Source organism: Xiphophorus maculatus, chromosome 13, assembly GCF_002775205.1.
Source record: "Xiphophorus maculatus strain JP 163 A chromosome 13, X_maculatus-5.0-male, whole genome shotgun sequence".
Taxonomy (NCBI): domain Eukaryota; kingdom Metazoa; phylum Chordata; class Actinopteri; order Cyprinodontiformes; family Poeciliidae; genus Xiphophorus; species Xiphophorus maculatus.
Genome location: NC_036455.1, coordinates 10590081 through 10615085, shown reverse-complemented (window position 1 = coordinate 10615085; position 25005 = coordinate 10590081). Strand labels below are relative to the sequence as shown.

The following is a 25005-nucleotide window of genomic DNA, read 5'->3' as shown; positions in this document are numbered from 1 at the left end:
CATTATTTTTTTCATTCATCATTTCCTCAGCTGTGCATTAGCACATTAACCTGCAAAACATAGTGTGCAAGTAGTGTGTCTGTAATATATTTGTTCACACACACACACACGCCCACACACACGCCCGCACAAACATACCTGTTCCAGCTGTTAAATATCCCAATTTACAGGATCCACAGCATGGTTATCTGAGCTCAGGCTTTTGTGTCTGTTTCTTTCAGACCATCACATTCATTACGTCAAAGCAGGCAGCTGCTGCTGTTGCCGTGGCAATGCCACTTGATAATGACAGGCCGCACACTGCTGCTCCTGCTGCTGGCCGTCACTTGGGGGCTCTACTCACATTAAACGCCACAAGACAAGGACCACCTGAGAGGGCCCGCTTTTCAACTACATCTAACATGATTTAACAAATATTTATCTGGTGTGTCTAAAGATTAATTTTTTTTTTTAGGGAAAAAAAAACATGAGCAAAGAGAATCATGTTAAATCCACACAATTCATTCATAGAAAGGCAAAAATGCACATAAAAAACGAATCAAATCTAATCTTTAAAGATGAATTTGAGAAATTATATTTGATTTATATGCAGCAGAAAGTGAGGTTTTTCGTCCCAATTTAAAGGAGCCAACAGATTGTGTATTACCAAAGGATTTTTCTCATCACTGACCATAACTTATTCAAATACATTGCTTTTGAAAATTAAACTTCCTTTTTTTATTTTCATAAATGTTTGGTTATAGCCTTACAACAAAGTTGCAGCAACATAAATGAGAAAGACTTGAAGGAAAATTCTAACTGGCCCTGCATGGGGATTTCCTCCACACCAGCTGTAAAATGAGAATAATTTAGATCAAAATTACAACTAAAAACTCAATGTAAAACCAGTTTTTGTACATTAAAAAGCACTCTTTCAAAGTTAACTTTACCTGCGTGACCCTGTATCATTATATTCTTCTCCCTCTGTCTTTATATTTCTTTCAACGCTGCCGAAAAGAAAGGGTTATTAAATAAAGATCTGACAAGTTTGAACATTTAAAAGTGGCTTTTCTCATTTAATAACTCCCCTGTCTGCAGGCAGTCATGTAACAACAGTGTCATACAAAATGAGTCATTAGTATTATAAGCAGCAGCGTGTCAGGGCCCATATTTCTGAACATTTGACCTCAGCAGTGCAGAACTCTCACAGCAGAGGATATACGAGACGGTTGTAACTTGGCTGACAGGATGAGGAATTTGGATTTGGAACAGAGGAACAGTCAGTTTGGTTTTACATGAACGCCAGCCTCCTGACTCCAGCTCAGTTCAAGCCTCTGACATCATTTATCCTTGTAATCTAATATTTCTTCTGAGATCTGGTTATTTAAGAGTGACACTCTGCAACTTTAAGATTTTCCTCTGCATCTTTTGAAGCTATTTTGCTGCCTTTAAATGCTACCGCCTGATAAAAGCAAAAATGAATCACCTCAGCTGCATATTTTCAAATAAATGCTTATTTTATTTTGATTAAGATTTATCTCTGCGCTCCTTAAGAATTGTGTTTATTTCCCTCTATTAGTATCTTATGTACATTTCATCAAGTTTGCTATCAATGGTAAGTCTGACCATTAAACTCTGATGATTAAGTTAGTCACAATTCACATGCTGTGCAAAAATTAGACACTTACCATCCATCTTATACAAAAACGTATTGAAATCAGGTTAATGCACTCGTCCACTTGTTAAAAATAAAACAATCTACATTTTTCAGATACTTTTAGTTTTCTGTGCAAAAGTGACAAATTTGTATACATTTTAAAAAAAGATCATTCCATACTTACCATTCCAAAGAGGACATGATCACAGCAAAACGCGACTTCATTACCAGATGTACTAATAAAATATGAGTTGGATGAAAGTTCACCTTGATGTCTTCATTCATGTGGAGTTTTGAACTCTGTTAATTATTTATTCCAAGTTGTTCCATTTGATCAGTGACTGGTTCTGGGATTTTTAAAAACTGATAATAATGAAGCTTAACACATAATATTAGATTTCTTACATTCTTTAATAAGAAGTGTAAAATCTTTAAAATATATATTAAGCAGAAGAATCAAGTATATAATTTTGTTTTAATTAAAAGCAATCTATGTTTGCAGTTCTTCCTAATTTAGACAAAACAAAAGAATTGTAAATATTTGCAAATTAAAGGTACCACAAATATTCACTTTTTATTCCAATACATCAGATTTTCACACCTCAGACGTTTGTTGCTCTGATTTTGCACATCTACCTACCGCTGCAGAGTAACTTTCACAAAGACATGCAACATCACTCCTCACCAAACCTGGCAACATCTCAGATACATTAAATTTGTTCCATCTTCCCCTGAATGTGGAATCTGATAAGCAAATATTTTTCCTCAGCAAAGTTTAAACACTGAAGCACCATCTGTCCTTGAGGAAAAGCTCAAACTGTGATTGTGGACACTGCAGATATGACATCACTCACCTGAAACTGAGATATCGGTAAATAAGATGCCAAAGGAGGCCATCTGTGAGCTGCTGGGAACTCCACCACACTATACACACACACACACACACACACACACACGCCCCCACACATGATAAAGATAGGGACTGTATCACATCCACAGGAATTAATTTCACAGGGCTAAAAAACACAATGCATCAGCTCAAACTAGATGAACACAGCAGCTACACAACAATCTGCATTTCCACACAACTTTGTAAGTTAGGTCGAAAATGACATCACTGACAGGATTAATAACTGTTCAGTAAATAATTTGAGCAGTTTTTGTCAGTGAGTTAAGTCCTAAAATTCAGGTGAGGGTCTTTCTGTCTGGAGTTCACATGTTCTTCTTTCTACACTGAAATCATGCATTTTAGGTACTTGACGATTCTAAGTTGACCTTCTAACCGTGTGTGAATGATTGTCTGTCAGATCCCATCTGTTTTAAAACTACTGTTGGCAAGAAATATATTAGAAAATGTCAGGCAATATGTTTCACGTTAGAAGTTCTTGTAAGGTAAATTTTTACACAAGACATGAATATAAATCTGGTAAATTACTGACACTCTGCAGTGGAAAAAATTAAATATAAAAGAAGTAATAACAGCATTTACTGACAAGTACGTTAAGACTCTGTGGGAAGTGATTCTTAATTTTTTCAAGAAGGCAAGCAGGTCCAAGCTAGACTGCTGACCAAAAGTCAGGATCATCAGTGAGGTCCCGTGTTATTGAACCTCACTGATGATCTTGCAGCTGACAGAGGAAATCCCTGCAGCTTGTCTCAACATCTGGTGAAAAGAGTGAAGCCAGAAGAGGGCAGGCTGGAACAGCAGCTGATTTGAAATGAGATCAGAGAAGCTAGCAGATGGCTGAGTTACTCTTATGATGCTTTGGTTGGAAATGAAATAACTGTTATTTTCCTTCAGCAGAAGCCAAAAGTGAAACCTACAGCAGCTTTCTGTTAGTGTTACATGTGGCAGCTTCAGTGAAATGTTTAACAACTGATACAACTGATAAGTACTGTTCTATGTCTGGCTCATGTTCCAGATGAGTTTTTACAGCTGAAAAAGTTTTGGAAGCCTGAAATGCAAGTGAGGAATCTGCCTCAGTTCCCTGATGTTGTCAAGGGAGACAAAATGAAGATGAGCTTTTAAACTATCATTTGCTTTCAATCACAATATATTAATTGCATTATAGCTTAAGATATCCTCCAAAAAGATTTAAAACTGAGAGAACAAGTGGCTTGCTGATTATTTGTTTACACAAAAATTAGATAGGATTGACCAAATATGTTCTTAATATGTACAGTATAGAATGTAAATGTAAATGTAAGAATACTTTAGTTCTAAGCAAGCACCCAGTAAAATATAAAATATATTGATCAATGTACTTAGAGACAACCAATGAAGTTGCTCTTATTTTTAAGACTTGCAGAAGAACAGAAATGCTAACATTCCTGCAGCAACCACTCAAACCAGGGTCCATTAATCCAATCCAATGAATGGTAATGCTGCAAGTCTACAGCTTTTATAACGTGGAGCTGCTGCATAAACAAAAGAACAAAGGATATTTTCTCAGAGATGGAAATTTGGTAGCAAAAGATCAAATGCAACATGAAAGATTCAAACTGCTTTCATTGTGGTTAGCAAAAGGGCAGTTAGGAGGGAACCCGACAGCCCACACCTTAGCCCCTAAAGAAAAATAAAGAAAAAGATATTCATTAATTTTACATTTTAAAAAAGTGTAGGATCTTTCAGCAACTTTAACACATTGGAGAAACACTACAACCTCATCTATTAATTGGTTAAAAAAAAGGCTGCCCATCTACAGAAATGTCTAAAATAATGACACTATGAATGAATCTGTTAGCAGAACCAGCTCCGCCGGCAGATAGATGAAAACAGATTCTGTTTCTGTTACTCAGATTCAATTCTGCAGTGATTTCCATGTTGTTGCCATGAGCACCAGCAGCAGGATGGACATGACAGCCAACAGCCTCTCACCCCTCCTCCTGCAACCATCTCCCATCCCTATCAGCATACCTCTATCTTCCTTTTCTCTTTGCTCTCTTTCCTACAACCAACCATTCATTCTTCTGTTTAAGTGCATTTCAATATCACCACTTCCATTTCTAAGCATTTTTCCAACATCGTTGGTTTTTGGAACAAGTACTTTGTCTGATTTCACCTTTTACCCCTCCTCCACTATCTGACAGTGAATCCCTCCATACCCGGGTGACATTGAACAGATGAGGTACAACCTCTTCAATTCAATAATTCAACACCTCCGTCAGAGCTGGATAACTGTAAACCAGTGAACAAGATAAAAGCTTATCAGAGATCTGCTCTGTCAATTTCACGGTTTATAGACCGATGTGTTTCTTTTGCATGCTACAAATGTTTGTTTAAAGATTTTATGCCATTCCTGTAAAGCCATCTCTAAATGAAACAGATTATCTCCAACTATGAAGAAGTGAAAAATAGTGAGACTGATTTCAAAGAAAAAAACCCCATCATTTTATGCCGTCTCACCTCATTGTTGGTCAGAGCCAAGATGGAAAGAGTGAAGGAAGAGAAAAGACACATTAGCATTTTGAAGAGCAACCACAGGCAAATTTGGCTCTCCCTCTCAGTGGGGATTTGCATTAACATTCAAGTTGATCTTCTCCATGATGAGAAATAGACAGAAATATTTTACTTTCTGTGAAGGTAAATACATTTTCAAGAAAATGGTTACGAATCCTAACTGTGCTTCCATCCACAACTGCTTTCAGCTGCATTTCAATGTAAATGTTAATAACCCCGGTTTAGCAATATTTTAAAAAGTTCAATAACTACTTAAAAGTTCTGTCAAACCATTCCTAAATTTTCTAAATAAAATGCAACACTGCAGTTACTGGATTTTTGTATGGAAGTTGTATGGAACATAAAACTAAACTAAACTTCAATTGACTAAATGAAAACTACCAGACTTTTCCTTTGCTGACCAAAAAGGAAAATCTGATGATTTGGGTATATTTAAGTAACAAAGTACAGAGAATCACAGCAAGGAAAGAAAGAGGATCATTATGCGTCACTCTTAAGGTAAAGGTTTTAAGCTACAGCTGATAAATCAGGAAACCAGATGATAACTCAACTAACAAAAGCAGAAAAACAATGGAGGTCGACGATTCTGCACAATATCAACTTAAAAGAGACTTTAATTTCCAGATTGTGGAGCTCAGCTGAATATAAGCTGCACCCATTAACTTTACCATGAAATAAGAGTATATACGCTGCAAGTGTTTATGTAAGATGAGATGCAACATGAGATATTTAGCTAACCAAAACAATTGTTTTAACTTTTTGAAAAATATGTACGAAAATACTAAATTATTTTGTCAATATTCAAACCACAGTATCATGCCATGTTAGTATCATTGTTTTACATTTCAATCAGACAACATAAAAAAGTATGAGGCATAAACCAAAACATAAGTTTTTCTCCTTTTTTGTTGCTGAACGTTAACCCTAAAAAGTATGAAAAGTGATTTGTGTGAACAATTTCATCCCTTTTTTAAATATATTCTACATAATTGTGTTTCTGATCATCAGCCATAAGCTCAGGTGGATCGATGCTGGAAAAATCGCAGAAGGAAGAAATTTGACATGTGGCTTCAAAGCCCTGCAATTGTACCAACGGTTGCTGCAGGAAGGCAATAATTTGACATACTGCTGCAGGTGAAACAACTACTGAGCAACACACACACACACACACACACACACACACACACCCACACACCCACACGCACACACGCACACACGCACACACACACACACACACACACACACACACACACACACACACACACACACACACACACACACACACACACACACACACACACACACACACACACACACACAGTCAATTACAGAGCAGCTGTGACCCAGAGCTGCAGGTTCATCACGACAGTGACTGATTGTTTCCTGGGCTACTGTTGTCACTGTGACAGCGAGTCGCCTCGACAGGAAGTTGACCTACATCGGGCGCTGTGAGCAACACATGCCGCACACAAATACACACAGACTCAACCTTGAAGCAGAGGCTTCCCCGGGGGAAAGGACATAAATTCCATGATAAATGGGAGTTTCCTGGAAAAGACAGAGGATAAAAAGACCACACATATGTGTGCATCAAGTCAAGCTGGTCATCAAAGCTTGCCGCTTCCTTTCACCAATACTTGAAAGGATTGATAGGAGGGGGAACAGCTTCTGATCATTTGTCAATAGTGGAAAAGGACAAATCAATGGAGAATGTGAAAACTGCTTCTGGACAGCAGCAGCAAACCGACTGGTTGAATTGGATATGAAGCCTCAGATATCTTCAATAAGACCGTGCCAGAATTTTTATTTGCAAAGTCTGCATTTTTATTATTAGCTGAGCTGCTCTTCTTCCACTCCTACCTCTCTGACCCCAATCCAGATGCAGATAATGAGGCAATAATAGCATCAGTTACTATAGTTGTGGCCATTAGAGAGGCTTCATTTTAACCGTGCTGCAGTAAGGCTTCTTTTTCCACAGAGCCAAACATCTTTAACCTTTGAAATCTCCAGCAAAAAGTCTGAGATGTTTCAGTGTTAATGTGAAGCATAAGTTGTGGTCAAAAATGACTTGCAGTGAGTTATTCCCTACATTTTAATTACAAAAGGCATAATAAGAATTACAAATGAGAGATTGTTGTGTTGGTTAACTTTTTAAGGCTTTGATTCATTAACCATTGTTTTGATCACAGACCTTTTCTGCAGATTTCCCCCCCGAGACTTCTGAAAACAGCCAAATGTGTTTTAGCTTTATGCAGGCTGTCAACAAACACACAAATTGTGTATGTTTGAGGGTTTCTGTAACTTTCAGTCAGCAAAAACTCTTTCCTCTCTTTCCCTGTGTTTCCTTTATCCCAGTCTTGCTTTCTGTGTGTGTGAGGTTCAGGGACAAATTTTTGAGGACAGATTTCACTTTATAGTCTTTTTGGGTGATCTTTTTGCTACAGTCTATTTCACCTTGAAGGTAAAATACTAACATTTTCTATATCTGAACTTATTTATTTATTTATTTATTTATAGTGATAAACACCAAAAATAAATGAGAGCTTTTCTGCACTCTGAGTAATACAGACATGCTGAATATATTGAAATCAAATTCATTACCTCCTTTCCACTGCCTTCCATAACTTATACTATGGAAGGCATTATTTTGGTTAATTTTTAAATAAGCATGATTTAATGTTAGAAGATATTATGTTCTCAATATTTATTTTCTTTAAGTTTTAAATAGTGTTTTGCTTTTGGACTTTTTTCTTTCATCCTTTAAATTCAAATCCACAGAATTTAAATATGCTTACATCTTAAAACAATATCGGCTGATTAATTACAACATGAAACTTTACAAGCCAAACATGCGTTTTATACCATAATGAATTACCGACACAAAAAGTGCAATAAAAAATGCTTTGAACTTGCTGTGTTTGAGGCAGTAAACAGCCAGTAAGCAAACCTTGATCTTAAATGAAAAATTAAAAGAAAGATCAATGTGTGACTTGCAGCCAAAGATCTGAAAAAAAAAAAACAACCAAAGCTTCACATCATCCTTGCTTCTAGCCAGGCTCCAGATCAATCCTAACAGCTTTAATTCCCACCCAAAGGTTCACAGAATATCAAGAAAATCATCCACAAGCAGCACATTCAAAACTCAGAGGTAACAAACAGAATCGCAACCAACCAAAAACTGTCCAGTGTAGTGTTTGTGGGAAAAAGTTGCTTGATTTATGATCTGGATGCTTTTTATGAAAAAATAAAATAAAATAAAGCCGTAGAAGTGTCGCAAAGAAAAATTATCTAGAAAACAGTGTGTTTTCTGTAAATCGTACCTCGACTGTTAGTTGCCAGATCAGCCACTTTCTGAAAGGCGTCCAGGAAAGCGGCTACTGCGACAACCGTCGTCCTGAGAGAACCAACAGAGGAGTCATTCGTTAAAAAAGGCAGCCAAATAGTTAATAATTCAGTGAACATTGTGAATTTTATGTTAAGAATGACACGGAACAAACTTGACAATATTTCTTTAATTTTGTTTGAACAAATATGAATAGAAAAAAGTTTAGTTTGGTCTTTTTTGAAGAGTTGCACTAAGTAGATTCATATCAGCCAAAACCAAAGTAGATGTTTGTGTGAGCCTTGTTTTAATTCAACATGTGATGATGTTTAATGTAAAAAATGTGCTGCAGGTTGCCCGACACTGGTTGTAGTTTTGAAAGTAACAATAAAAATTAAGTGGCCTTTTAAAATTCGTATCATTTTTAAAAGGTTCTGCAGAGACCTAGAAATAAACCGTTATTTTTTTCATGTGTGTTGCAGAAGGGATGAATCTAAAAGTGGCACAACAAAGGACTGTTAGGGTTAGGGGTTAAGGACTCCTGCTCTATAAAGAACAAAATGGTAGAAAGCTATATTTTAAAACTAATACTAAATTATTGGGGGTTTTAATTTCTGCCTCTGCATCAACACCATACTATTGGACAGTATACTATCCATAGTATTATGGATAGTATTTTGACAACTCTGTCCCAAAGTTGAGTTTAATCACACAGATAATGGCCATATGTTGTGATCCTTCATCTCTTCCAGCTACAGAAGGTTAATCAAGTCGTGCATGTCTGCATGTGAGGGCGTGAGGGTGTGTGTGAGCGAGCGTACACATGGCCTCGCTGCAGGGCAGGTAGGCCTTCACGGTTAAATGGCTGGTAGGAAATCTGTGTGTGTTAACATTCCCATTCCAAAGTAGAGTTTAAGTGCAGGTTCTTAGCATTTTGCATGCATGTGCATTTATTAACTGCTGAACGTCAGCAATAGGTTTCTGTTTAGTGTGTGAACCTGCATGCGTGTGTTAAATGCAGCAAACTAGAGTGTCTGGAATGTGGCAAACAGGAGGTGAGTCTGACATTTAAGCACTTAATGAAGCACACTGATTGGATTTTTATTAACCGAGGTTCTAAACACCTGTAGAACGTCATGATCTGGGTTCTTGCTGTGCAACCCTGAAACATTAGCATTTTGCAACAATTCAATTCAGTTTGTGTAAAGCCAATTCACGACATGTCATCTCAATGCACTTCACTGAAAAAAAATAAAGTCACAAGATTCTTGCATTTATGATAAATATATCTAAAACTATTGGAGACTTTCTAAAACATTATTGTTGAACAGATTTATAAAACAAATACAATGGTGAGAAAGTGCTGGCACCCTTTAAGATTTTTTCCCCCCAATGTTTCAGATAAAAATTTGAATATTAGACAATCACATAAAAGAACGTTGTGTTTAAATACTGCTGTTTATTATTATTAAACCAAATCTAAAGTGATTGCCTCTACTAACTGTGGCCTAACCAGTTATTATTTATTAGAAGGCATTCGATTTTTCACACTCAAAAATGTAGGTTTGGATTTTTTTCATACAGAAATATAAGAAATCATGACTGGGGCAAACATTTCTCTCACCACTGTATTTCACACTGTGTGCCTCAGGTCTGTTCGTCTGGTTTCCAACCGACTTGCTTGACATGAAGAGTTTAAGGTAAAAACAAAAACAGTTGATCCATGCGAGAACTGACAACAAAAAGCCCCCATGAGCAAAACTGACTTCCTGTCAAGCTGTTGTTGACCATCAACCTGTGTGGTAAACAGGGCTGCTCTCAGAACACACGGTTTGCATTTTACAGGTTTTCTGGGTAGCAGCAACAAGAAAACTGTACAGACTCTGCTGCTTCTACTTTTTAAAATCGCAGGAATGGAACAGCAGGTCAGAAAACCTAAGTCAGCAGTTAGCCATGGAAAAATATAATGTCTATGGATAATGCTGTAAATTTTAGATCAACTATTCAGATGTTTTAACAATAAAAAACATAAAAGTGATAGTGTTAATTTATGTTAAATCGTGAACTCATGCACAGTCTTCTCAAAGGATGAGTACATTTCAATAGCTACTTATTACTGCCAGACGTTATTTAAATAGAACTTGACTGACAATAGGAAATAGGTTTAACAAACTCATATAGCAACACATTATACCCTGATCTTAATAAATAATAATAATAATAATAATAATAAACACACCCACGCCCACACACATGAAAACAACATGATCAGCATCTATTAGACTGGAAACAGTCCCAAAGACAAAGATTTCCAAGACTTTGGGACTCAAGCAAAAGCCTTTATTCGCAAAGGGAAAAACAATTGTGGCTGATCACCAATTTTATCCAAATAATGCCTCACAGACCAGTTATCATGATAGCAGTCACTGATGTCACAAATAGTTATTGTCTATATGGCACATCAAATTCAAAGACGAATCAAATTGAGCTAGGATTGGATGGATTTCTTCCCTTAACACCTTTTGAAAACTGCATTTTTGTATTTACTGAGTTTATTATTGTCTATTAAAAGCTGCTTGATATCTTATCAAGCAGTTAATACTAAAATGAGTGGTAATACAAATATGAGGTTTTTTTTCCACATCATAATACTTACTGCCAAAAATGTTGAGAAAACCAGCATTTTACTTCATACAGAATTAAATATCATTACAGTATGACTGAGCATGTGTGAGTTACCTTAGTTGTGTTTGCAGTTTGGTGGCTTTGCTGATGAAGTCATCCCAGACGGGGTAGCTGCCCTGAAGACAGAGAGAGAAAAAGAAATGATGGCATATAGATGCAAACTTTCAATATATTGAATCAAATATCAAATTTAAAAAGTTTGATCTAACACTAAGTTTTAGAATATCAGCCTTTTATTAGGTAGGCACTGAAGAAAAGGGGGGGCAATGTCAGCTTTACTATATTATATGATCATACTCCTACAACAGGTCCACAGTTTGTTTTACTGTTTTATCCTTTAAACTGATATTATTTGCTTTCAGCAACAAACCAGCCAAATTATTGCCCCTCATGAAAAGCTCCTCCATGCATAACTTGTCTGACCTCAACACAAATTGTAAACAGAAAAAGCCCGGTCTCCGTCACACAGGATGGAGACCGATCAATAGGGTCGATCCATACGCCCCACCCGAAGCTGCCTGTGCAGAAAAGGGCCAAACAAGCCCCTCCGGGCATGCAAATCCAGCCCATGTCCACAGACTGCGACTAATATGAGAAAGACGTGAGGGCCGAGAGAGCAAACGCTGCAATGCGGTGCTGCTCAATGTGTGCTTTGAGAAGTTACACTGAAGGAAACGCTTTGACACTGCAGCCAAACACACAGGGACACGAGAAAGTAGGGTACCCTTCTAATGTCAGCAGGAGTCACAGGGTGCCATCCAAGAGGGTGGGGCTTTTAAACCCTCCTTTTTCACTGCAGCAAAAGATCTGGGGAGTCTCTACTCACAGGATCATGTGGTAAACACCAAATTTATCACAGATTTGTTTTCAATCCTAAACAAAAATGTGACTTGAGTCATTTTAAAAGTATTACAATTCCTTTGCTTGTTGAAAATTCTAAATAAAGGATTTCCAAAATAAAAGGACAGTTAGCAGTTTTGTTATAGGAGGATCTGTGAAGTTATCTGTACTAGTAACCTTCCGTGCAGAAACATAACCATAAACAGCTGGTCAGACAGATCTTCTGTTTTAGCTAATGTAATAAATTGTTAGAAATGTTAAACTCAAACTAAAAGGATTCTAAAAGATATATTGATTTATATGAAACACATACAACTTCACAAGATATGTTAAGCTTTTGCCATTTTGTTAGCTGAACTACACAAATATTACACTGATTAAAACTGCTGGTTATATCATTTCACTGAATCATTTGTTGCCGAAAATATTCATTGTCTTTATTAATCTTTTTTTTACTTCATTAAGCTTTATTGAATTTAAACTGCTGCATAACATCTCTGATTAGTGTTCATTTTTCTTATATCAAAAAGTCAACAAGAAGCTGTTTGGGAAAAATACATGTTTCAAGACAGTTCAGTGTTTTCCAAGTGCAATAAATTGTCCCTTTAAAACAGTAGTCATTTCAATATTGGCAAAAATAATCAGGATAAATTTTTTTTCAATAACTAACTAGACCAAGATTCAATGCATGAAAATCTGAACAACTGTGTGTTATGCTGAGTTGTTTGGAAATTAACTTAGCAGGTTATCGATCAGCTGATCAGGCTAATGAGGTGGATTGATCCAACCAGCAGCCTTAATTTAACATTGCAACACTCATAATGATAAGTGTTACAAGGTGCTGACCTTGTTAAAGTGTAGACTGTTTATAAGCTAATAAGTCACCGAATACACAGATACAAACATTTAGGTTTGATTTTTATTGCTGAATTTAACAAAATGGGGCCTCCATCATACAATCCTTTCACCACATTATTTTATTTTAGTTTTCTAGAAATTCCTTGTGATTTGACATCTGTACATTAAAGATAAATACAATATTACTTGTGAGACTTACGAAAAATGTCAAACAATTCTAAACTATCACTTTGAATGTTTAGTTTTTAGTATATTCTGACTGCATTCACGAGTCCATGGTCCTATAATAAGATCTTTTGCCATGTTACTCATTTAGATTCTCATTGATAAACATAAGACATTATACAATATTCCTGACACATTAACCATTATATGAGAAATGAGGAAGTGGAGGAAGAGGGAGTTCCTCCTCTTCTGGTTCCATTTAACAACCACCATCTCTTTCTCCTGCGTCATCCTCTGCACATTTTCCCCATCCAACGGTGCAGCTGGGCGTGTTCAGCCTCTCGTTTGTGAGAGTGATGCCCAGCGTCATTGCCTGGCTACCGTTGCCATGGTAATGCTCCTGCTGCAGAAGGGGCTTCAGATAGAGTAAGGGGCTGCTTTTTTGGCGAGGGGAGAGTTTCACGTGCATGTAGCCTCACCCCACCACACACAAACACACTTCTGTGCTCCTGATTTGCTTCCATTTGTCTTTTTCTCCATGTTAATATGCATTACACCCTTACTTTAGCAGCGTTTTTCCATACCTACCCTCATTCAATTTGTCAGAAGCACTGGCATTCCTTCTTCCGGCTCATTAATCAAATCTTCTCTATTACACTCCATATTATAAATGTATATATAGCCACATGTCATTGCATCCTCTCTGCCTCCTGGCTTCCTTCTCTTTAAAATATACACAGAAGAGAGGGCAAGGTCTCAGTCGCTGCATCCATCAGTCACTGAGGACATAAATTGTCACCGTGGTAACAACGAGAGGCAGCAGAAGCAGCCTGCTGGTCCTTCAGGAATCCACTGATCCATTTGTTAAGCTCTGTGAGCAACTGGACAAGCTTAAACTATATGATCATTTGCTTTTTGCTAGTTCCAGGGTATTTCTTTAATGTTTATTGTGAAGAAATATAGGCGAAAGCAAAGCTGATTTAATTCTCTTAAAATATTTATTGTCTAAGCCTGAAAGGAGACAGATAAAAAGAAATGCCAGTCCAACCATTAATATTTTTCTAGATATTACTGGATATGTTTCTGCTCCTTTTCTTAAAATGTGAGAATAACTCTCAGCATTATTTGATGGTAATTTCTTTGAATCTATGTCAAACAGATATATATCACTTTTAGGAGTACTTTTACTGCACTATACATTTTATTTCCACTTGATTTATATTATTTCAAAGTAACAACATTGTGATCTCTGGCTACGCTACACACCTCTACCAACTTTACTGAATATAGAACAGTAAATGTATGAATTGACTGAATAACCCTTTCAATTATATCAAAATGTATTGAATATGATGGTAAGCCTTATTTTAGATAAAATACATTCAAAAACTTTGTATGTCATGTGAGGACCAGTATTACAATTCCTAGCAACTTTTAAAAATAAATTAAAATCGATGTAACTGGACATGTCAAACAGAAACATAACCTCTGCAACTGAAAACAAGAACAGAGAAAGGTTGAGAATAGCCAGTGGGTTTGTTCCAGCAACACAAAGATAAAAACTCAAAGTGCCGTTTGACCAGAGCTCCAAAAATCAATGTCCAGCTCCAACTTTAATGCTTCCATTGCAATCTTGATGCGGTTAGACCATTAACCCTAAAGCACATCATAAGGTTTATTTATCTCACTTAAAAGGCTATTGAGAACTCTGTTAACCTTTGTTATTTGGTTGTAACAACAGCCAGACACCTGATTTGAAAAAGCAATTTTTCTGTCTTATTGAAGTCTTAGTCAAAAGCCTTTACTAAACCTCTGAAGCTTGACTATAGAATATCAAGAACCACGTGCAAGGAGAAACATGGCATCCTGTAATTTACAATGTAGAACTTCTAATAGTCAGACTTTAGCTGAATATCCAGCAAATGCTGAACTGGTATGAATTACAAAGATCCCGAATTCAAAGTTTTCCAAAGTTACAACAAACTAAGTCAGAGAGTCAATTATTGTCTTTTGTAGAAGTTACTAAAATAAAGAAAAAAACAGGCTGAGTTTTGTGGAAAAAAAACTCCCAATATTTTGCATCTACACAAGCTATTTGTGTGCCTACATGTATAATAGTCACTTAAGGTCAGCAAGAGCTCCCCATATGGACATCAACTAACTACACAAAGACAACAGCAGCAGTTGTGCTTCTATGAAACATAAAACTATAAAACCACAGCAGGTCCAGGTATAAAAGCAGATTTTAGGCTCAGTGTAAAGCAGCTCACATTATAAGAGGATGAGCTGGTTTCTCCTCTGGGGACAAGCATGCAGATCAGTTCCACTTAAATGGATCAACAGTAATGTGTCTGCTTCGTTTTAACCAGCACAACAGCGTGTAGATGATTAACGACTTATTGCAAGACACGTTCACATTTGCAAGGGATGTGAAAACCATTTGGGTATACATCAAACTGCAGAGAGGAGATGCAGATATTGAAGTGAAGCGCTGAATGAAGCAAAACGAGGCCACGCTAAACATCTCATGCACTCAGTTTAATCAAAATGGGGGTAGGAGGTCAGTCTCACAGGACACCAGTTAAATGATGCGCTCAGCAGAGTAACACAGAGAAGCTGATGATCTGATATCTGAACGTCTCTTATAGCCAATGTATGCCTCTCATTCCTGTACTTACATTAATCATTACTTTTTAAATAATTAATACTATCTGTCATATCACCACTTTGTTAATGCTGTTTTAAACAAATGCTGCTTTTAAATGCCACAGCCCTAATTAATTAGCTCTAATTTGCGCCTGCAGAACTGAAGGACTAGAGTTAAAAAAAAAAAAAAAACTCAGTTGGAAAAAGCGGATAAAATCTAAATAAACAGCAGAAGGAGTGAAATGGTGTTATTCTAATGTAGTTCTGGTAATAAATTTGATATTTTGTAATTGTTGAAACGCTTTCTTTTTACATTTTTTTAAATTTTAAATCTGAGACATCAAAACCAAAACGGAACTCTAGACGTTTAAAAAAAGTGGTGCTTAATGTTTTCATTTGTCACAGATCACCATGATCCAGACTTTAGATCCTGATTAAAGTTGGTACTGGTTTAACTCCAGGTTTTAGAGGCCGTTTACAACTCTGGCAAAAAAATTATTTAGAACCAGGTAATAATAATATAAATATAACATTTGCAGATTTTAGGTGTTTTTTTATGGAATACTTGCATTAAATGTCCAGAACAGACACTGAAAGCATCAGTATTATTTGTTCAAATCTATTGTTATTGTTGCTCTATTGGAAAATATGCACTTAATTTTTCATCATTTTACACAACATCCTATAGAAAAAAAATGTATCCGTCTTGTTTTTTGCAATAGTTATGTTTTTCTACTTTAAAACCTAAAATAAAATGAAATCTTTTTTACTAGTTGTCTAATGTAGATATTTATCAAAAATAAGTAATCTTTTTAAAAAACCTACAGTAATATTTATGGCAGTAAATGAGTTTTATTTAGCTAAAGATCTGTTTTTGAGAACAAAAACAGATCTTTGATTGAGAAGGTTGCAGAACCCTGAGCTAGAGCCACAATCATGTTAGGGAATTTGTCAGCTAAACAAATTCCAGTGCAATAGAGCTTGTTGAGCAAATATTATATTTACAACAGCTTTAGCAGAGCTGAGTTTGAGGAAAGAATTGTCATTTTTAGCACCTAAAGATGAGCAAGTTTTGGGCAATGAAAAAAAACGTTGTGGCTCGAGTCATTTTATTGTCTTAAACAGTCCAATTTAAGACAATGAAATGAGCCTTACATATCTTTAACTATCGCTCGCTGTTTTTGTTATAAATCCAGTTTGACACAGTGAGTACAATTCTGTTTAAAAAAAAACAGATCAGAGATCAGATATACATCTGGCCATTAAGAACCAATTCATCTGTAAAAAAAAAAAAAAAAAAGTGCTCATTGACTACACCGATTAATTTTGGGAATATTAAGCCTTTGTTTCCGGGAATCATGTGAAAAATGATTTCATTGGTGCTGAGCTGCCGCTGTTTAAAACAATTATCTGCAGAAATTCAGAACACAACGGAGCGAGGATCAAACATTTTGTCTTGGAAAAGCAAACTGGTTCCTGCTGCATATTTCATTCTTTTTAATTAATTAAGAACAGGCTTTGATACCAGCTTCCATTATCATTTTCAATCATGTCTCAAAAATTCCTAAAAATACCACCAAAAATATTCAGTTTCATTATTTCAGAGGCACTTCCCCCATCAAAGAAGAACATGCATCAAATTAGCTTTTCTAAAGATCTCAGGCTTCTAGTTTAAGCTCCCTCCTTTAAAAAAACATAAAATGTTCTACATGGCTAAAGGTTGTTAGGTAAAGGTAAACAGTCGGCACCTTATTTTAGATTACAGACAAACACAATCTTATTTTACCTCATTAACCTTGTGCTTGCGGCATTTCCTGTTTGTTTTCCTTTAATTCGGCTGACATGTGGAGGGCGAATGAAAATAGGACGCTAATGCATTCTGGAGACAATTAGCAGCAGACTGAGGTCTCCTCCACAGCGACACCGAAACAGACGGTTCCACCCACATATTTGTATCAGATGACAAATCTGTCAGCGAGTCTCCAAAATCAGTCACTTTTACTGAAATTCCTTTGAGATAATTCAGATAGGATTATTCTTGTTAAGAATAATTCATTTATTTTTGTCAGTGTTACTTTCAATTAAATTTTAAAAGATAAAATATACGGTTAAATCAGACAACAGACTCAAATAGCAAGATTTAGAGTTTCCAAATATCAACTAGTGAAAGTGTGTTTGTCACCTTAAGGATACAACTCTGGTTGCCAAATGATTACAGAGTCAGCATTCAAAGATCTGGCGACTGAAAGTGAGGGAATTTGCTTGTATGTGACCCGGCAATCAGTGTCAGACATATCTGATTCTGCGTTCTCTTCTTATTCCCGACTCATCAACTACTGATGCCTCAACAGCCTCCAGAAATAATTTTCATCATGACTGGTGGGTGCAACCAACACTACATCTCGCTCCAAACAGCACGTGGCCTTCACTTGTCCAACAATACCATATAGCACTGTCCAGAATTAACACAAATTAACACCATAGAAGTCTGCCTCTACACCTGCAGAACGAGATAAAAAAAATAATAATAATAACTATAACATACAGCAAAGTCCAAAATTATTCATATGACTGGCAGATTAAGATTTAAAGTAATCTTTTAACTTTACCACCTTGTTTCTTTTACTGGAAGTAATATGAATCGAGTATCACAATATCAGGATGCACAATATTCATACGGCAAAGGAAGGTTATGGAAACCTTTGGGTTTATCTGCAATTAATAAAGTAGGACACATCAGCAAAGCTTCCCAAGTACTCGAGTACTTTTAAGATATAAATTGGAGCCAACCTAAGACACATTAAAAAATATTTTTAAAAATGAGCAGGGTGGAGGTTGCTGTTAAAATTAGGTTCCTTGCATGAAACCCCTTTAACTCGTCTCAAATTCTCTAAATTGTCCCTTAACAGATTCGTGATGCCTTTAATTGTTTACTATTGGCATCCCTTAGTTGGCATGCAACTAAGTAATTTAAGTGCTATACAATACCACTGAAGAGAGATAAATGGCAACAAATAGATGTGAGGCAGCTTTGATTATGTTAGTATGCAAAGCTTAAAGATAAAAGTTGGTAAATTTCCACATTGCATATACAGATCAGCAGAAAAACAGAGCATCCTTTCAGTAGAAACCATGTGGTGCTCTGTGACTGTCCAGAATAAACAAGCAGCTGCTGCACAAAATTGTTCAAATTGTATTTTTGACTGATAGCGGCACAGAGTTGAGTTACAAACTCAACAAAGCAAAACACACATAAATTTCAGCTTGGTCTCAGACTCAGCCAGTCAGTTAAACTGTGATAGCTGACTAATCAAATAATCAAAATTAGCTGATTTTTCCTTGATTAGCAAGTCAAATGCAGATTTATGTTCTTTTTTAAATGTATATTTAGATTTTGTTTGCCCTGCTAGTGACATTTATTCATTAGTAGCTCAACAGGCAGAGAAGAGAGGCACATAACATGCTGTAAATGGAACTGGGTCGGGAATCGAATCCAGGACAGCTATGTTAACTACTAGAGGCTCACTAAAACCGGAAAACACTTTTTTGCCCTATAAAGTTTAGTGTAGACAAAGTTTCCCCTCCTACTAACATCATTAGCAGAGTTTTAAAGAAGCAGTAAAAGTCAACATGTCCAAACAGACAACCTCAAACAGAAACAGTAACCAAGCAGCTTTAAAAGTACATCTTTGAAAACGAATTAATTGATACATTTCTAAACAAAAAAAAAGAAAAAGAGTTCAAACTGGGAAACTAAAACATTCCTGTCTTCCAAAAGATTAATTTCTCATTTGATCCATCATTAAATATGATGACAAGGATCTCCCAATACATAAGTCTTTGATAGCTAGCTGTTCTCAAAAGGATTGCGTTTTAACTCTTTAAAGTCACATTCAAACAAAGTTACTGTGATGTTTTATTGATTACAGCCTTGATATCCAGACCTAAGATAAAGATCAAAGTCTTATTGGATCTTAAAGGACTAGCTGTTTCTCTTGAGACTGAAGGAACAGATTGGCAGCGTGAGGTTAAAGGAGAACAACAAACCGGGTGGAAGTGGGAGGAGTAGTGTGGGAGAAGATGAAGAAAGAGTGAGTAGAGAAAGAGAAGGAAATGGAGTGAATGACAACAAACAAATGTAAAAACATAGATGAGAAGGGAAAAGGGTGTGGCAAAGAACTCCAGACCTTCTTCAGAGAACCCACAGCTACACTTGTAGAAGCCACCTGTCTGTAACTATAGAACCAACAGGAACAGATGTATCTGTCATGCAACATTTATCAACCAAAATTGATAAATGGGTATACTAGGTTTACTGGGTATACTGGGGTTCATGTCTAATTGCTACATTAGACAGAAACCCACAGCCTTCTTCTGGTCTAAAGTACTCTAAATGAGAGGTCAGGAAAAGTGTTGAAGTGATTGAAGTTTTCTCTGACTGTGATCGGGCATGAAATAGGGCACCACTGACCCTCTCAACTGTTGCTGCACGACATTGCTGAAATACTACAGTATTTAAATCTTCTCTTTTCTTCCAGACAGGAAAGACAAATTTGGACAAGTTTGGAAATATTTCCAATCACAAAAGGCTACAGTTGCTCAGAAGGCAAAACGACTCAAGTTAAAATAAGTACAATCTTGGCTCTACAAGGCAATACGGTTACATACAGTACAGACCAAAGGTTTGGACACACCTTCTAATTCAATGGGTTTTCTTTATTTTCATGACTATTTATAAGGCAAGAAATCCCACTTATTAACCTGACAGGGCACACCTATGAAGTGAAAACCATTTCAGGTGACTACCTCTTGAAGCTCATCAAGAAAATGCAGAGTGTGTGCAAAGCAGTAATCACAGCAAAAGGTTGCTACTTTGAAGAAACTAGAATATAAGGGGTATTGTCAGTTGTTTTACACTTTTTTGTTTAGTGCATATTTCCACATGTGTTATTCATAGTTTTGATGGCTTCAGTGTGAATCTACAATGTTAATAGTCATGAAAATAAAGGAAACTCATTGAATTAAAAGGTGTGTCCAAACTTTTGGTCTGTACTGAATATCTGGCAAAATAAACTTGAAAATACAAATGCATTGAACAATGTTTATTCTGCGTTTAGATCCATGAATGACATCAAAATAATAAATGTTATATTGTTATTTTAACTGCAAGAATCAAAAGATTTTATAACAAAACGAAATAAATCTTGTGCTCAAGATTATGAGAATCTATTTCCATCACTTTGACTAGCTGCTTGTTGCTTTTCTGTTTCTGTATTTAGCTCTTCACTGGAATCTGTCTCATCATGGCTATTGATGTGACTTAAATTTGCTGTTGTGAACTACTGATACTGAAATGTAGTTTTCAAAAATAATCAAACAAAATGAATTTCAGCACTGCCTACTCAACCTTGTTAGAATCATATGATGGTAATAATTCTACATTAAGGAGGAGCAAACTTCTCATCAAATTTCCTTCTTGCATTTCAGCATCAAAGTCAAGTTTTCTTGTATCAGAAGATGCTGAATTGAACATTGAAGGCACTTTTGCTTTGATGGGCAAAAAATAATGGTTTTACTTCAAAAATATCTTTAAAAGATGAAAGACAACATGAGTAAGTCTCAGAGGTGCACCATTCATATTTTTCAATTTCTAGTTTCATCAGCAATTCTGATTTCAATAGATTTATAACCAACACCCACCTGAACTTTAAGAAGGACTATCATATGAAAAGACATTGAGAATTGCTGATTGATTAGTTAATACAGTAAATCAGAATTGGTGGGACTTCATCGGGAAGGAAAGATCAAGAAAAAAAAATTGCATTTCTGAATCAATATCATATTTCCCCAAGGGTAATCTCCCATTTTAGAAGCCATTTGTTGAAAAAGTTGACAATTTGCACTGACAAATAGCACAGTTTTAAAATAGCTACTCATTATTTTTTCATTAGCAGACTTCCTGATTAATTTCCATTCATTTAAGCAGATTCTATTCTGGAAGAAAAAAAAAGGAATTTGAAGGAAATGTTATCTCTTTTTAGCAACAATGTAATCCATTCTCATGAAATGCCAATGACATGTTAAGATTAAACTCTAAATAAAACATCTAGGTTTTCTGTTGAGTGTTTTAAGCTGAAAGGAGGCTCGGTATCTTGCACCTAATTGTGTTTTCATCTCCTGCAGAGCCAAAGCAACAGTGATTCATCCATGCAAAGCTCTCCTGTGTTTGGTTACCTTGGTAAACCTGGGTTTACAAGCTACTGAGGCAATGAGCTGCAGCCCTTCACATCCGGCCCCCCACCCAGCTCTCTCCCCTCCAGGATAATTAGCAAATTAATGATGTCGCTTGCAAATCAGAGAGACAAACACAATTACTCCACCATTCCCTGCCTTTGGTGCAACGCAGCCTGGAGAATCACTTTGAAATTTATTACAGGAAGATTGTGATCACAAGTCAAAAGAAGCAACAATTTTCATTTGTTACCTTCATGTCTCCAATGACAGTCTGGAAAAGCCCCCCCAGCGCGCTGCACTCCCTCTCCATCACCGTCTCCATCTTCAGCTGCGTGAACGGAAATTGCAAACAATCTCACACGCAGCTCCCGGAGTCCATTAATGACGCGGAACCAAACGAACAAATCACAGAAAAGGGTGGAACTGATAGGAAAAGGCTCAGCTTCGCGCTGCGGGGTGTCCCCGGCTGGTGATGGAGCCCTGAACGCGGACAGAAGGCGCAGCAGAGTCGGTTAGTTTCCAGTCGCAGCCGGTAACTCCCATGTCTGCAGCAGGAGGAGGAGAGGCATGACGGAGGTGGGAAGTGAAGTGACAGCAGAGAGGAGCGCGACACCGCCGGAGAGAGGAGCAACTTTCCACAGAGCTGCGCCTCAGGCACCAAGACTGGGAACCTGGCACGGGAGCGCGCTTCTTTGGGTCGTGGACGCGCTGGAAGGTGGCCCCGCCTTCAAATCAGGGAGGATTTTTTCATAATGGAGGGTGCTGTCTGTGGGACAACACTGATTTAATTACTGAACCCAATAGGTTGTGGTTATTAACACACAAAGATAATATTCAAACAAACACATCTCAGACATAGAAGAAGGAGGGAAAAAATCTAGATCAATTTTAGTCACAGCAGATAAACAAGCATTTACTTACAGCAACACACAAAAAAGTAAATTATTAAAAGTAAAATATATTTTGAAAGTAAATAAGAAGGAGAAGCATTAGGGACTGATGCCGAGCGTGAATTTCTCATAGAGTGCTGCTCTAAGAAATGTGTTCATTAAAAAACAAACAAAAGAAAAAATAGCAGAAAGGGGAGCATATCAATATGAAATGTTATTTTAAAAATAGTTTATGCAAAGTTTCACAACAAAAGAAACATCACAAATATTCTTGTATATTTCTGGATTCATAGTTTTAACAGGACTTTCATTGAGAAGCGCTCACGTTCATATTTTTGATTACGTCGCCATCTAGAGAATATTTTACTGAACTACCTCATTGTAAGGAAATAAAAGTTAGGTGTTGATTAAATACACAGGAAGGACGAATTAAACAAACATTTTTTAAAGGACAAAAATTATCAGTGAGATAAAAGTTATACTAAATTTAACAGTTTTAGCTGAGGACTTTGTGGAGTTTAGAGTCTAATTGACATGCAGAATACATTTAAGCAGTAGATCCAACATTTCTTCTAGATTTTGCACTGATTTTACATTATTTATCTAATCAAGTTCAGTTTTAAGGAGGTCTTTAGCAGTTTTTCTTCTTCATTTAAGTCATGGTACATCCAAGTATGTGACCCAATTTGCATTTACTTGAGACAAAAGCTTTGTGCAATTGACTGAGTGCCTCAACAGACGAGAACTAAGACAGTAACCTCTAAAAATCTGGGTTGGAGAGAGTAAGGTGGACTGGGAAGTGAAGGACACAAAACTAACAAATGGCTGATGGAGTAAAGGATGATTATCTTCTATAAATGAGTCAAACAGCTTAATTTCTGTTTGACACAAAGACTCACAGATAAAGACTTAACCTGAAGAAGGATGATTTTTCCCCCCAAACAATCCCATGACACCATTCAGTGCACATGATTCAGGATGAATCTAAAAATAGAAATAGAAATGACCTTCTTCCAGGATATCTGAAGAGTTCCATAAACAGCTCACACATCTTTCCATATATGGCCTTATTACTTCTAAACATACAGCTCCAGCTACATGGAAGCACAGTATTCTCTGCACACATTTTTCACATATGGCAACTTGTGCTTCAGTCAAAGGACTGTCTTTAGACACATTCAGGCATTCTTTTCTTTTTCCACTCTGTGTACACACTTCATGTTGATAAAAAGTACTATTTCTGCTGGCAGATTATTTGACTTATAACATGGGGAAATGTCTTTTATAAGTGAAATAATCTACCAGTACTTTATCAAGACATTATTGCTTTAAAACAAGCTCATATGTCTTGCTGAAAAGCCATTTAGAAGCAGTTTTTCCCCCTTTATTTCAAGTGTATTTGCATTAGAAACTAGAAAAAAGTAATAGGTTTTTTGTTTTGGCTTATTGAAATATGCTCTTACTGCAGCGTAGCAAAATGTAATATGAATAACTATGAGGCAAAAATGAAACAGGTGATCTAAAATGCACCTAATTAGTAGAAATAAACAAAACTGAAAACCGCTGTTAACAGATATAAATTAAGAACAATAACCCATGACTAATTTTGTGAATCCCAAACAAAAGAAAATTGGCTTTATATTGTAGATTTAGTTTCAGATTAAATTATGAAAATATGTGAGAATTGTTTCTTAACATAAAGAGTTAAAAGCCTTGAAGTGTTTCTTAGTACAGTAGCTCAAATAAGTTTTAGAAAAATATTGCTGGTACAGTAGGATCAAAATTTGACAAGATGTAATATTCATCTGAACTTAAGCAGACCTTAAAGTTAGAAGTTTAAGAACTTTAAAATGTTGTGTAAAAGGATGTGTTTAAACTACTTTGAACTGAACAGAGATCAGCTGGGGAAGCTGGCAGTGTCACAGAGTACCATCACTTACCACATAGGCCTGCTGCTTAATGACAGGGAGCACAAAACACATGGGATGATAGTCTGTGCCCAGAAAGCAGGGTTCTGTCATTATCTGGTCTGAATAGTGGAGCAATGAACTAATAACCGCTATCAGAGTGGCAGGGAGGGGGATAATGAGGAGGGTTAAGACAGGGAACCAGCGATCAGACTCATTTTACACTGCTTTTCATGTACAATGTTACTATATTTTAAGGGCTTCCCTGCCTGGTGAAAACACCCAACACTGAAGCATTGAGTAGAAACTGACATAACCAAATACTACTTGCCATTAGCATGGACTCATCCTTTCAACACACC

General features: G+C 36.5%; 1 protein-coding gene across 4 annotated transcripts in view; it reads right to left on the bottom strand.

The window, feature by feature from the left end:
- The window catches only part of mtss1 (MTSS1, I-BAR domain containing), a 55389-nt gene extending 32862 nt beyond the window's left edge, over window positions 1–22527 (bottom strand). For all 4 annotated transcript variants that reach the window (XM_014470873.2, XM_023345112.1, XM_023345110.1 and 1 more), the window contains exons 1-3: window positions 22097–22527; window positions 11158–11219; window positions 8417–8490 (exon numbers count right to left, since the gene is read on the bottom strand). In XM_014470873.2, the coding sequence (XP_014326359.1) occupies window positions 8417–8490; window positions 11158–11219; window positions 22097–22168 (208 nt within the window). In that variant the 5' untranslated portion in view covers window positions 22169–22527. The remainder of the gene's footprint in view (window positions 1–8416; window positions 8491–11157; window positions 11220–22096) is intronic.
- Window positions 22528–25005: the final 2478 nt, after the last annotated feature.